Source organism: Oncorhynchus keta, chromosome 28 (genome assembly GCF_023373465.1).
Source record: "Oncorhynchus keta strain PuntledgeMale-10-30-2019 chromosome 28, Oket_V2, whole genome shotgun sequence".
NCBI lineage: Eukaryota > Metazoa > Chordata > Actinopteri > Salmoniformes > Salmonidae > Oncorhynchus > Oncorhynchus keta.
The window spans coordinates 18,433,267-18,448,830 of record NC_068448.1 but is presented as its reverse complement, the minus strand read 5'-3'; the positions used below and the strand labels follow the sequence as shown (position 1 = coordinate 18,448,830).

At 39.1% G+C, this 15,564-nt stretch overlaps 1 protein-coding gene across 50 annotated transcripts in view; it reads right to left on the bottom strand.

The window, feature by feature from the left end:
* LOC118360765 (basement membrane-specific heparan sulfate proteoglycan core protein-like) overlaps positions 1–13,418 on the bottom strand; it is a 208,859-nt gene extending 195,441 nt beyond the window's left edge. For 46 of the 50 annotated variants that reach the window (XR_008085356.1, XR_008085383.1, XR_008085392.1 and 43 more), the window contains exon 1: positions 12,823–13,418. Coding sequence is in view for 1 of the 50 variants with exons in the window: in XM_052485072.1 (XP_052341032.1) it covers positions 12,823–12,891 (69 nt within the window). In the remaining 49 variants the exon portion in view is untranslated. The remainder of the gene's footprint in view (positions 1–12,822) is intronic. The other 4 variants (XR_008085363.1, XR_008085401.1, XR_008085402.1 and 1 more) reach the window with 4 other exon arrangements.
* Positions 13,419–15,564: the final 2,146 nt, after the last annotated feature.

Genomic DNA, 15,564 nt, shown 5'->3' with positions numbered 1-15,564 from the left:
TTGTGTGGGATAATGTCAGGTTCCACCATGCTCAAATGGAGCAAGCATGGTTTCAGGCCCATCCACAATTTATCACCCTGTACTTACCCCCATACTCTCCTTTCCTTAACCCGATTGAGGATTTTTTTCTCCACGTGGAGATGGAAGGTATATGATAGGCGCCCTCACGAACAAGCCACCCTTCTCCTGGCTATGGATGACGCATACAATGACATCACGGCAGACCAGTGGCAGGCCTGGTTTCGCCATGCCCGAAGATTCTTCCCAAGATGTTTGACTAATTAAAACATAAATTGTGATGTAGATGAGAACCTGTGGCCAAAACCACAAAACAGGGTTGATGGAAATATAGAAGTACAGTAATCAATCCTTTGTTTTGATTTTTACAGTAAGCCAGGTGAGGAACACTGCAGTGATGTTTTACAGTAAGCCAGGTGAGGAACACTGCAGTGATGTTTTACAGTAAGCCAGGTGAGGAACACTGCAGTGATGTTTTACAGTAAGCCAGGTGAGGAACACTGAAGTTGATGTTTTACAGTAAGCCAGGTGAGGAACACTGCAGTGATGTTTTACAGTAAGCCAGGTGAGGAACACTGCAGTGATGTTTTACAGTAAGCCAGGTGAGGAACACTGCAGTGATGTTTTACAGTAAGCCAGGTGAGGAACACTGCAGTGATGTTTTACAGTAAGCCAGGTGTGGAACACTGCAGTGATGTTTTACTGTAGTTTTTTTCTTATTTTGTAGCTAAATATTTTTGAAACCGATGAGTGATTTTATTGGATTTCATCAATACATTTCATATTTTGTTCAATGATTCCACTGTGTCTGTAGTATTCTCTCTACTAGTCCTTTTACAGTGATGTATTCACGTGTAGTAGCATAATGAAACATGTGACATATTTTGTACTACAATATTTAATGATTGAACGAACAACTACACAGTGAAACTATCGGTATCTTGTGTGTGGGTGATCTAAATGAACGTTCCTATAGTATTTCATGATAAATGAGTTTTCTGAATCAATGATTCTGCAAGTGCAAGGTTTCTTTAAAGATATGAATGCACAATTCAATGTTTTGAACATTGGACAGCCTGTGTTACAGGTGATGAACGTTTTGAGTTTTGTGTCTAGATTTTTGAAAAATGACCACAAGGTTCTGAAATTAGTGCCAAAGGGATTGTAAAAAAAAAACGGTATTAACTGTGAGTCTTGAATACTCTGCTGCTCGCTAGAACCCATTGTTTTGCTATCAGACAATTGAGAAAGAATCGTCTGTGTGAATGAATTAATGAATGAATAGTAAAAGCAGATTTTTTGTTTCAAGTTGAATCAAGTTATGCCTCAAGCTATAATAAACTTAAACAAGATGAAAGGCACAATTGCATGAGAACCATGAATTGAAAGGTTTATCCCCAAGGTGCAGGAGAATCTCTGTAGTGAATAAATCTTGTAGAAACCTGACTACAGAACACAAAAAGTCAGGTTCAGAGTCGTAACCGCTGTAACCATCCTGTGTGTGTGTGTGTGTGTGTGTGTGTGTGTGTGTGTGTGTGTGTGTGTGTGTGTGTGTGTGTGTGTGTGTGTGTGTGTGCGTGTGTGCGTGTGTGTGTGTGTGTGTATTGGGTCTTAAAAACTCCAAAAGTAAAACAGTAAAACTAGGAAAATTCTCCATTGTGAGGAAAATGGCTATTTTAAGCTTAGTGGTTAGGTTCAGGGTTAGAATTAGGGTTAGTGGTTAGGTTTAGGGTTATGGGAAGGGTTAGGGAAAATAGGATTTGAATGGAAATAAAACGTTTCGTCCCCAGGAGGATAGGAAGTACAAACCGTGTGTGTGTGTGTGTGTGTTTGAGGAGGCCGGGGCCAACCAGCCACTTCACAATAGCATTGTCCTCTGAGACAAGATGGCATCCTTCCCCTCTTGGGGGGGGACTAACTCAACAATGCAATGTTTGTTCAAGCCAAGTCAAGTCAAATCAAATTTGATTTGTCACATGCTTCGTAAACAACAGGTGTAGGCTAAAAGTAAAATGCTTACTTACAGGCTCTTCCCAACAATGCAGAAAAATAATAACATGAGGAAGATAACTTTGCTATATACACAGGGTGAGTAACGAGTTGACATGCAGGGTTACGAACGAGATAATTGAGGTAGATATAGGTATGAATAAAGTAACTAGGCAATAGGATAGATAATAAACAGTAGCAGCAGCTTATAGAGCCTTCTGAAAGTACTCACACCCTTTGACTTTTTCCACATTTTGTTGTTTTACAGCCTGAATTTAAAATGGATTCAATTGAGATGTTGTTCACTGGCCTACATGCAGTACCCCGTGATGTCAAAGTGGAATTACGTTTTTAGAAATGTGTATTAATTTATTAAAAATGAAAAGCTGAAATGTCAATAAGTATTCAACCCATTTGTTATGGCAAACCTAAATAAGCTCAGGAGGAAAAATGTGCTTAACAAGTCACACAATAAGTTGCATGGACTCACTATGTGTGCAATAATATTGTTTGCCTTGATTTTTGAATGACAACCTCATCTCTGTACCTCACACATACAATTATCTGTAAGGTCCCTCAGTCGAGCTGTGAATTTCAAAACACAAATTCAACACAAAGACCAGGGAGTTTTTCCAATGCCTTGCAAAGAAGGGCACCTATTGGTAGATTGGCAGGGGGAAAAGCAGACATTGAATATCCCTTTGAGCATGGTGTTGAGCAAGTTATTAATTACACTTTGGATGGTGTATCAATACACCCAGTCACTACAAAGATACAAGCGTCCTTCCTAATTCAGTTGCCGGAGAGGAAGGAAACCGCTCAGGGATTTCACCATGAGGTCAATGGTGACTTTAAAACAGTTACAGAGTTTAATGGCTGTGATAGAAGAAAATTGTGGATGGATCAAGAATGTTGCAGTTACTCCACAATACTAACCTAAATGAAGCCTGTACAGAATACAAATATTCCAAAACATGCATCATTTTTGCAACAAAGCACATAAGTAAAACGGCAAAAAATTGGCCCCAAAGCCAACACTTACTTTGGCCGCCTTTCCTTCCAGTTCTCTGCTGCCAATGACTGGAAAGAATTCCAAAAATCACTGAAGCTGGAGACTTATATCTCCCTCTCTAACTTTAAGCATCAGCTGTCAGAGCAGCTTACCTGTACACATCCAATCTGTAAATAGCACACCCAACTACCTCCTCCCATATTGTTATTTATCTTGTTGCTCTTTTGCACCCCAGTATCTCTACTTGCACATCATCATCTGCACATCTAATGCTAAATTGTTATTATTTCGCCTCTATGGCCTATTTATTGCCTTACCTCCCTAATCTTCTACATTTGCACACACTGTACATAGATTTTTCTATTGTTTAATTGACTGCACGTTTGTTTATGTGTAACTCTGTGTTGTTGTTTTTGTCACACGGCTTTGCTTTATCTTGGCCAGGTCACAGTTGTAAATGAGAACTTGTTCTCAGCTGGCCTACCTGGTTAAATAAAGGTGAAAGAAAAAAAAGGGGGGAAAAGAAATCAACAAGCGACTTGACAGAGATTTAAGAATTGTAAAACAACCATGTGCAAATATTGTACAATCCAGGTGTGCAAAGCTGCTAGAGACTTACCTAGAAAGACTCACAGCTGATATCGCTGCCAAAGGTGATTCTAAAATGTATTTACTCAGGAGTATGAAATCTTAAGTAAATTAGATACTTCTGTAATTAATTTGCAATAAATTTGTAAACATTTCTAAAAACATGTTTTTACTTTGTAATTATGGAGTATTGTATGTAGATGGGTAAGAAACAAAATCAATTTAATACATGTTGAATTCAGGCTGTAACACAACAAAATGTGGAATAAGTCCAGGGGTATGAATACTTTCTGAAGGCACTGTATGTGATGAGTCAAAAGAATGAGTGCAAAAAGGGTCAACGTAGACAGTCTGGGTACATATTTGGTTAACTATTTAACTACCTATTTAGCAGTCTTATGGCTTGGGGGTAGAAACTGTTTAGGATCCTGTCGGTTCTAGACTTGGCGCATTGGTACTGCTTGCCATGTGGTAGTAGAGAGAACAGTCTATGACTTGGGTGGCTGGAGTCTTTGTCTTCACCCACATAGCTGAAGTTCTTGGGGCCCAACTTTCTAAACGGTGATGGTGTGGCTGCTGTTTGCTCTGCTGTGCTTCAGAGACCCTGGCTGGGTTCCTTATTGTGTGGCTCTTCACTAAAGTAGCTAGTCAAGAGAGAACAGGTAGCTAGTCAGAACAGGTAGCTAGTCAATAGAGAACAGTTCAACAAGGCTTCTCTTTGCAGCGAACATGTTGCCAGAGTAACAATTTCGGTTAAATGATTTGAATGAACATTCTAAAATGTTACAGTGAAACATCAAATGGCTACTTTTTGCAAGGATTACTGTGGCTTTTTAGCAACAATATGCAAACTCAAAATGACTTAGCTATTCCTACTAAATATAAAAGAAAGTCTACAGTTGAAGTCGGAAGTTTACATACACTTAGGTTGGAGTCATTAAAACTCATTTTTCAAACCACTCCACAAATTTCTGGTTAACAAACTATGGTTTTGGTCGGTTAGGACATCTACTTTGTGCATGACACAAGTAATTTCTCCAACAATTGTTTACAGACAGATTATTTCACTTATAATTCTCTGTATCACAATTCCAGTGGTTCAGAAGTTTACATACCGTACACGAAGTTGACTCTGTCTTTAAACAGCTTGGAAAATTCCAGAGAATTCTATCATGGCTTTAGAAGCCTCTGATAGGCTAATTGACATCATTTGAGTCAATTGGAGGTGTACCTGTGGATATATTTCAAGGCCTACCTTCAAACTCAGTGACTCTTTGCTTGACATCATGTGAAAATCAAAGACCTCACAAAAAAATGTGTAGACCTCCACAACTCTGGTTCATCCTTGGGAGCAATTCATCTGTACAAACAATAGTCCGCAAGTATTAATCACCATGGGACCACGCAGTCGTCATACCGCTCAGGAAGGAGACACGTTCTGTCTCCTAGAGATGAACGTACTTTGGTGCGAAAAGTGCAAATCAATCCCAGAACAACAGCAAATGACCTTGTGAAGATTCTGGAGGAAACAGGTACAAAAGTATCTATAGCCACCTTAAAACGAGTCCTATATCGACATAACCTGAAAGGCTGCTCAGCAAGGAAGAAGCCACTGCTCCAAAACCATCTTAAAAAAGCCAGACTACTGTTTGCAACTGCACATCGGAACAAAGATCTTACTTTTTGGAGAAATGTCCTATGGTCTGATGAAACAAAAATAGAACTGTTTGGCCATAATGACCATCGTTATGTTTGGAGGAAAACGGGGGAGGCTTGCAAGCTGAAGAACACCATCCCAACCATGAAGCATGGGGTGGCAGCATCATGTTATGGGGAAGCTTGTGGAAGGCTACCCAAAACATTTGACCCAAGTTAAACAATTTAAAGGAAATGCTACCAAATACTAATTGAGTGTATGTAAACTTTTGACCCACTGGGAATGTGATGAAAGAAATAAAAGCTGAAAGAAATAATTCTCTCTACTATTTTTCTGACATTTTACAATCTTAAAATTAAGTGGTGATCCTAACTGACCTAAGACAGGGAATTTTTACTAGGGTTGAATGTCAGGAATTGTGAAAACAGAGTTTAAATGTATTTGTCTAAGGTGTATGTATGTAAACTTCTGACTTCAACTGTACATGGCCACTTGATTATTTTTAGCTTCAGTTTAGACCGGATACAGACACTTACGTTCGCTGCACATTACCTTCTCAGACTGTTAGCTAACGTTAGTGAACGGTCGCGGCTAACACAAAATAAATGGAATATGTTAGCTAACGTTCACAACTATTTAATTTGCTGAACGCACCTCAGGTAGCTAGTCAATACAGAACAGGTAGATAGTCAGAACAGGTTGCTCATCAGAACAGGTAGCTCATAAGAACAAGTAGCTAGTCAGTACAGGAAGCTAGTCAATAGAGAACAAATAACTAGTCAATACAGAATTTGGGAATTTGCATCCCTAACATGTGTCTGAAGTGCATAGCTTAAACTGTGTGGGGTAGCAGTCAGACCATTGTATAAAGCATGTTGCTACACCTGCAATAACATCTGCTAAATATGTGTATGTGACCAATACAATTTGATTTGATTTGATTTGATTAAAGGATCACAGCTATAAATCTTCTTAGGGATAGCCCCCTTTTTTCAATTTTCCTAAAAATGACATACCCAAATCTAACTGCCTGTAGCTCAGGCCCTGAAGCAAGGATATGCATATTCTTGGTACCATTTGAAAGGAAACACTTTGAAGTTTGTGGACATGTGAATGGAATGTTGAAGAATATAACACAATAGATCTGGTAGAAGAAAATACAACCGTTTGTTTTTTTTTTTTTTTTTTCTAACACCATCTTTGAAATGCAACAGAAAGGTCCATCACTCTGGTTGTAATTCCGATGGTGTCCACAAGATGGTAGCAGTGTGTTTCAGACGGATAAATTGAAGTATGAGCAAACTACATGAGATTTAGTGTGAAGTCACCCAGGTACATTTGGGCAACATTTACATTCACATTACATTTTTCTGCAAGAAAATCCTCAAATCTGTATACTTGGACATTGATTTAGCTTTTCCAGTATTAGTAGCCCTATTATAAGTTCAACATTTGCAAAATGCCCAGTTTTTATAACTTCATAAATCTCCATATCCTTATAATTTCTGTCCAAAAGGAAAAGGCTTGCTGTCGCACAAGGTTACCAGCAACATTTTGCTACAGATTCCATATACTCCCGTAAAGCCCAGCTCATTCGCTATCTAGCTAGCTTTGTTTGACCCTGATTGGTGCTTATTTGACAAAGTTACAGTCAATCAAGTGAAGACCGCCCGCTTCATCGGCGTACCATGAGGGCGTTGCTCTCCGACCAAATTTGGTGTCCTATAGGATATACTACACTCTTAATGATATAGTGAAGTCTGGTTACGTTCTAGGATCTCTGGGAAATAAATACGAATGTGATTTGACGGGTTGAAACAACGTTTAGGGCTAGATTTTCACAGATTCCTTTCTTTGCAAATTGAACGAGTGGAAATACAAAATCGATTGTGCATGTTACGTATATGGACCTTTTTGGGATATGAAACGGGATTTTATCTAACAAAACGACACTTTGTGTTATCTCTTGGCGCTTGTAACGCCAGGGTAGTGGGTTCGATTCCCGGGACCACCCATACGTAGAATGTATGCACACATGACTGTAAGTCGCTTTGGATAAAAGCGTCTGCTAAATGGCATATATTATTATTATTATTATTATTATTATCTCTGGGACCCTTTGGATGATAAATCAGAGCAACATTTCAGAATGTGTCTTGAAAATCAAGGTACAGCGTGGTAAGTGTACATTTGGTAAGCGTACATTTTTCTTTATTATAAATATCGCAGACAAAACAAGAAACAACAAAAATGAGCGTGAAGCTTACTAGGGCTATACAGACCACTAACAAAGACAACTACCCACAAAATACAAAAGGAAAAAGGCTGCCTAAGTATGATTCCCAATCAGAGACAACGATAGACAGCTGTCCCTGATTGAGAACCATACCCGGCCAAAACACAGAAACACAGAACATAGAGTTTCCCACCCGAGTCACACCCTGACCATCCAAACATAGAGAATAGGAAGATCTCTACGATCATGGCGTGACAGAATGTAAGTACACATTTCACCTTCAGAGGTGAATTTATCAAACCTATCGCGGTGAAAAAAGTGTTTTGTTGTTAGGAGCTCTCCTCAAACAATAGCATGACATTGTTTTGCAGTAATAGCTACTGTAAATTGGACAGTGCAGTTATATTAACAAGAATTTAAGCTTTCATCCGATATAAGACACTTATATGTACCGGCATTTGTTGTTTCTCTAAAATCTGCGATCGTGACGTTGACGGGACGCCTATCCCTAAATAAAGCATCAACTGACTTCTCAGCTTCTAAATATCACCACACATGTACAGACAGATCTGGGGTGACAAAACAGCAGCACACAGAATCAAACTCCATTGCTTACTTAATATACCACACACATGGCATTAGCTATATCAAGATGTTGCATAACATTTAGATGGGAATAAATGGGTTGAGTTTCATAGGATTAAAAAAGACCAAGGTTTATGACAATGGGCACACAGTCTGTTTATGGTCACAGGAATCCAGGGCACCCTTCCCCCACGTGGATCACGCCACCCCCAATGAAGTCAGGGGACACTTGTGGCTGTTGCAGTCCATACCGGGAGGAAGGGCTCGCAGAGCCAAAATAGTCAGCAGTGCTCACAGTTCTGATGTCAGACAACCAGAAAACCAAGTGGCCTCAACTCCAAACTGCTCGTAATGACAGGCAGTCAGGACGGGCACAGATCCAGATCAAAAACCGTGGCTCTGACAATATCCTGGACAGATGCTGCTTGCTTTGCCAAAGTATGACGTAAAGATTGACGTTCTCAAGTCATGAGAAAACAGGAGGGTCGATAAAACATAGGAAATGCCGGCTTGAGATAACAGGGGATATCGAGCAATGCACTTCTATAGCCATTTCTGAAATCTAGTAAACCAGGAAAATATGGTACTGGTATGTGCCATTTTATTGACGTTGATTGTTTGAGTTGATTGATCCGACTTACCCTGACATTCCAGAGGAGTGAAGGGGGCCCCCATCGCAACGGCCCTTTCTATCCGGGATCCTTGGGAAGTCCTTACCCCATTGAAGTTGAGATGTAAAATGGTTAAGGTTATGATTAAGGTTAAGGGTAGGGTAGGGGTTAAGGATAGGGTTTTCGGGTAGGGACATCCCAAAGATCCCATTGAGCACTAAGCCCACAGCAACAGCAGTATGTACTTAATTGAAACATAAAGTCAAGCCTGTCAGTGTGCAGACTCAAAACGCAAGAAACAGATGCTGCTACTGATAATTAAATTATGTTGCTATTGTCATCCTTGGTCGTCATCGAGGTTACTGGTAAAACTATATGGAAGCCAACTCCTAATACAGACAGGCGAGTCAACATGTATCAGATGATCGCTGAATGGAGACCCAAAAATAAATTGAACATTGACAGCGATTCATGACATGCTTGAAAATTCAACTACAACAGAAAAAACACAAACTTCAGCCAATTGGACATGACAACATTTAGACTTCCCATTATCATCATGTAAGCCACAGGATTGACAGCGGGCTCCTCATCAACATGTTCCATGTTTTGTCTGTTACCCTCAGCTTACTGTGGTTTATTGACTATCTCAAACAGGTGTTAGACTATGTATCTGGGACAGGGCTTCCAAGAGAACGCTCATTCTCCGATGAAATTAAAAACCGAATAGTGCCTGACAGACAGACCTTGACCGCTTTTTCTATTTGATGAAAAATAGATGAGAATCCAGACATGATCTCAGGGGTATAATTATTCTTATCGTGTGGGATAAAGTGCCATCTCCTCAAATCAAATCAAATGTTATTTGTCACATCGTAAACAACTGGTGTAGAAACTAAGAGTGAAATGCTTACTTACGGGTCCTTTTCTAACAATGCAGAGTTAAAGATAAATATTAAAAAGATAACATAAAAATAGAAATAGAGACAGGAGGAATAAATACACAGTGAATAACAATACCAAGTAAAAATAGCGTCTATATATAGGGAGTGCCAGTACTGAGTCTATGTGCAGGGGTACGGGGTAATTGAGGTAGCTATGTACATATAGTTAGGGGTAAAGGGACTCGGCAACAGGATAGATAATACACTGAGCTGTAGAAGCATCGTATGTGGAGAAGTAGCAGCAGCGAATGTGGTGAGTGTGAATGTGTGTGTGTGGCGTCAGTATGCATTTGTGGGCATATGTACTGTGCTTGTGCTTGTGCGTGTGCGTGTGCGTGTGCGTGTGCGTGTGCGTGTGTGTGTGTGTGTGTTGGGAGTGTCAGGGTAAGTATGTGTCAGTGTGTGGGTAGAGACCACCCACTGGGCACAAACTCTTTTGAGCATACTGTTTTTAGAACACAAGGCCTGGAATGGAAATAAATATGAGCACATTTATCTATATGCCAACAGATCGCAACAATGCCTAATTTATCATAACCATACAGATAACAAATCCTAATTTCTAAATTTCCCCATATTCACTTACTCAGTTTATTAGGTCCCCCCCCCCAAACCCCTCTTTGCCTCTAAAACAGCCAGGGGCATTCAAGAAGGTGTCGGAAACGTTCCACAGGGATGTTGGGCCACGCTGATGTGATGGCATCACACAGTTGCTGCAGATTGGATGGCGATACATTCATGCTGTGAACAGCCCGTTCCAATTCATCCCAAAGATGCTCCAATGGGTTGAGGTCTGGGGACTGCACAGGCCACTCAAGTAAACTGAACAAACTGTCATTTTCAACATAGACAAACCTTATGTAAAATATGTTGACTTTGTAACTTGGAAACAATGTCAGATCTTCAACGTTATAAACACTATCAGAAGAAAAAATAGTCTGGGCAGCACCTCTTACTGGAGAGCTGATCTATCTACAGCTATTAATTTGGTCTCCCAAACAGGATTTTAACCAAGCCCTGCTTAGCTTTGATAATTGTGACTGACTACTACCTATGTGCTATCGTGAGAATGATTATTGAGAGATCTCTAATTAATTCAATATATTCAGTGTTGCTATCAAAGTCATTTCAAAAGGTAGGTTTAACACAGTAAATTAAATGCAACCATACTTTATAAATCATATATCATCAATTATACTATTTAGGCCTATATAACATTTACAGTCATCAACAGCTATTGTTTTAATTCAACTCAGGGTTCAACTAAAAATAGACAATAAATATAGACTTAGGGTTTCAAATGTAATATTCCAGTTAATCATTAATATGTCAGAATCACGTCTCCATCTAAATAAAATCTAAGTTAAAGAATAGGACTAAATCAAATCAAGCTTAATTCAAAGTGCATTTAACGTTTGATTAGATTAGATTTAGTCCTATTCTTGAACTTAGATTTTATGTTGAGATGGAGACATGACATATCAATTATTAATTTGTAGACAAACTGAATATTGAATTGTGTTTGGTTGTCAATGAAGGAGATGTATCTTATGCTTGGATAGCTCCATCTGTGCCACTGATTTAGTCTGGCTTTAATTCCAGTTTGTCTACAAATTAGATTCTTGGTTGAGATGGAGACATCAATCCAACATATCAATAAATAATTTCTAGGCAAACTGGAATTAAAGCCAGACTATGTCAGTGGGACAAAAGATACATCTCCTTCAAATGTTGATTTTTGGTTGCGTTGACAACCAAACACAATTCAATATCCATTTTGCAATACAGACAGTAAATTTACATTTCTTCTTATGGAATTATATAAATCATCCATGTTCAAAATAGCATGCAAAGGTCAGAGGTCTGTGGAGACCTTCACAATTGATATAATAATTTGCGCATAATCTTGAACAGTATTGATCACTGCACTTTGTACTCTCAACTGCAACCCAGGTAATTTGGTTGTGCTATTAGACGAAGCACAGTGATAACACATTAAATTGTTCGATAAATACAAAATGCCTGACATTGTATTTCCATTGGAATTTGGTTGTGCTTTTAGATGGTTGAAAACATAGTGATAACACGTTGGGAATTCAAGAAACTTCTGGCTGTCTTTTTGAGTGGGTGAATATAGGTTGAAATCTCATCGATCAATGTGTCAACTAAATATTACCCAAATTTCCACGTTGAAATTACTGGTGTGTCCAGTGGGCAGTGTTTGGGCATAGAGTCAGTGCAAGAGAGTCAGTTCAAAAAAGTGTCAATGCAGGTGGTCCGGGTAGCCTTGTTTTGTAGTTTTGTCTTAAAGCTTGGAGTTATTGTCTCCTATAATTCACATCACTTGAGCACAGGGCCAGGCTACACTATACATTTCATACATCATTCTTATGATCCAATGTGAAGCTCTATCAGAAGAGATATTCATAGAACATTTGAATGAATTGAAAACAGTATGCCACTAGCACAAGAACTGAATCAAGTTCTAAAAGTATGCTGATGAATATTCATACAAGAACAAGTGGCATTATCAAAGTATATTGACACAAGTTTGCTGATACCTGTTATAGACACCAGTATTTCCCCCTAGAAAAAAAGCGGTTACAATCTAGTTTACCAATAAATTGGTTTTAATGCACAGTAACTAATAAACAACCAAATCTAGATTCTGACCAGTGTCCTTTCACATCCTTTCAATTATTGTTTTATGTAGCCTTTGCATAAATTCGCAAATAATGGAATAATGGTCAAACGCTGCCAGTTTTCCTGAAGCGTTTCATGTGAAATGAGTGTGGTTCAGACAGAAGATTGAGAAAGTTGTTTTGCATGTAGACAGAAGAGAGACTTGACTATGAATAGACTGTTTCTATGGACAGAATTAGATCAGCTCTATTCCACTCGATATTCTAGTTTGTCACATTATTTTTTAGAACACGTATAATTAGCGTGTGGTGAATCATATATATTCAACTATGCTATATATGGGATACTTGCCCCGCAACACCCAAGAAACAAATAGCATTACACTGTAATAAAGTTTTGAAAAGTAGCCTAGTAGTAAGTTAATTTTCTTTAGGAAATAATTTTCGGTTGTGCGTGGAGCAGTGTGAAAACTAGACCAAAATCTTGTTCATGAGAAATATATTAAAGTTCAAAATAAAAGGATGCAAAAGATCACTTACATTTATCAGATGACATGTAAATATCAACGAGACGATAAGTCCAGAGACCGAGTGGATCCGCGTGCCCATTTTCCACCAACCTCGCACAGGCTGCAAATGCTGGGGAAAGGAAAATCAAGGTCCTTCACGTCTGGCCACTGAGTAATGGTTGGGTGCACCTCTTTACACTTTCTATAAAGGACAATTATTTTCTACGTCCCACACCCGGTGGGACTTCATCAACATAAAAATGATTCCTTAATGCGTTTTCTATTTAAACGGAATAAATAAATAAAAATCAATCACGTGAAAGAGATAGATCACTTCGCTCCTACTTTCTCTTGCACTCCGAAACTTCGACCTGTAATGCCAACGCAAGTCACTTGGAAGTCCGATGCTATTGCGATACACGAGCCACTGTCCTGCGTAAAAGGCGGAATGGAATTCAGGGAGTTCTGCTGATAGGCAGCCGTAATCCCTCCGTGAGGAGACGCCGACCCACCTAGCATATCTTTTGCTTTACATTTTTAAAACAACCCCATTACTTTTAAATGTGTTAGGCTATATGGTTAAATGAACATTGAAATGGATCATAAATTGGATTTAATGTAGAGATAAATAATTACGCGTAAACTACGCACCAATACATATACTTTCACTGGTAGTCTACTACAACTGTTGTTTACGAAGCATGTGACAAGTAACATTTGATTCAATTTTTTTAATTTAGAACGCACGGGGCATATCGTGCCCGCCTAAGATATTTGGAGTGCTTGACATCATGACATCATGCATCACACTCACCACCATCCTAACCAAAAGCGGGTTAGTGGAAGAGCTTTGTGTTGATACTACACGATTAAATTACTCTACCTTTGACCTTTAGCCTGTAGGCCTAAATAGAATGTTTCTCCCAGTGGTTTAGGCCTACCTTGATGCTGGAGAAGTCTGAGCATCGGCGCCCTCTGTTGTTGATCTCAAATCAGTTGTTCTCGTTGCCCATCGAAGGCTTGATGACATTTTTCCACTGTATATCTGTGATGTGCATTTCTCCACTGCATGTCTGTGGTGATGAATGACTGTGACTTAACAGTACATTACAATGTAGACTTGCTGTACATTGTATGCCACCTAGGCCTATATTCTTTATGAAATCAATAAGCAAAGCTATCATGAAGCATGTACTTTTCTAGACCTTTTCTAATGATTTAGTGTTAGCCTGGAATAACAATTCAACAACAACAGGAACACTATGGTGATACTCTTTTTTTCCGTTTCCTTTGTTACATACATATATTTTGAAGGATACAAATTCAAATGTGTTACAAAACTCTATACATTCTTCTTAAAAATTGTAACACAAAACATTGCAAACAAGCAGATAAACACAAAAACAGCAACATCGTGTAACTCTTCTGCAGTAAAATCTTGCACACCCAAGTAATTCTCTGCAGCTGCCACCACAACATCTATCCTCTGTGATTTACGTACCATTCATGCGATACAGTTGACAACCATGGCCACCAACGCCAAAAAACCAACCTTACTGATGTACGTTATTCCTATCACTCTCTATTTGACTCAGCCTACTCACCCTGGACCCATCTTCCTCTCCTACTCTCTTCACTGCCTCAGCATACAACATCTTCTGTACTACTCTGATCCTGGCCACCTCAACCTGCCTCTCTCTCACCATGGGTACCCCTTATTGATGTCACTTGTTAAATCCACATCAGTCACTGTAGATGAAGGGAAGGAGACAGGTTAAAGAAGGATTTTTAAGCCTGGAGACAATTGAGACACGGCTTGTGTATGTGGGCCATTCAGAGGGGCCAAGACAAAATAGGGGGGGAAACTCAATATTAGGAAGGGGTTCTTAAAGTTTTGTACACTCAGTGTATATGTTTTTCAATAACATTCTTTGAAAGTCTTTGAACTTTACTCATGTTTTTTGTGGAATGTTTTCTGAGAACATTACTTGAAATAGAACCATGAGGAAACCTGCAGAAAACATTATGCTGAAATACTGAAATTCCCACAGAAGAACGTTGTTTTGTAGGGTTCTCTGAACAAGCATATCTTCATATACATACTACCTCAATCAGCCTGACTAACCGGTGCCAGTATGAAGCCTCGCTACTTTTATAGCCTCACTACTGTATATAGCCTGTCTTTTTACTGTTGTTTTATTTCTTTATTTACCTATTGTTCACCTAATAGCTTTTTTGCACTATTGGTTAGAGCCTGTAAGTAAGCATTTCACTGTAAGGTCTACTACACCTGTTGTATTCGGCGCACGTGACAAACAAACTTTGATTTGAATTTAAGAACATTTAAATAGAACATTGTGGAAATGTTATGCTGAAGTATTGACATTCCCACAGGAGAGCATTGTTTTTTTAACATTCTCTGAACCTTTTGAGAACATTCCCAATGTCAAACAAGTTGGAGAACTTGCCTAGAACATTACCTAAAATTGAACTAAATGTAACGATGTTGGAACTTTTAGGAAACATTCTGTTAAAGTAAGGAAAACCCCCCCAAAAAGTTCCTTAAATGGGCTGAGAATGTTCCAAAGCCAAGCAACTATCCTGCACCATCCCAGAACGTTGTGGGAAGGTTGTTATATGTCAAATAACCATGGGACAACCACAGTCTCACCAAGCTTCAAGAAGCAGAACGATAATTAAGAGTTTAAACCTGGCATCAGCTGCAGCTCATTCCACTATGTTCCCACTCCCTCTCAAAAGCTAGCTAACACTG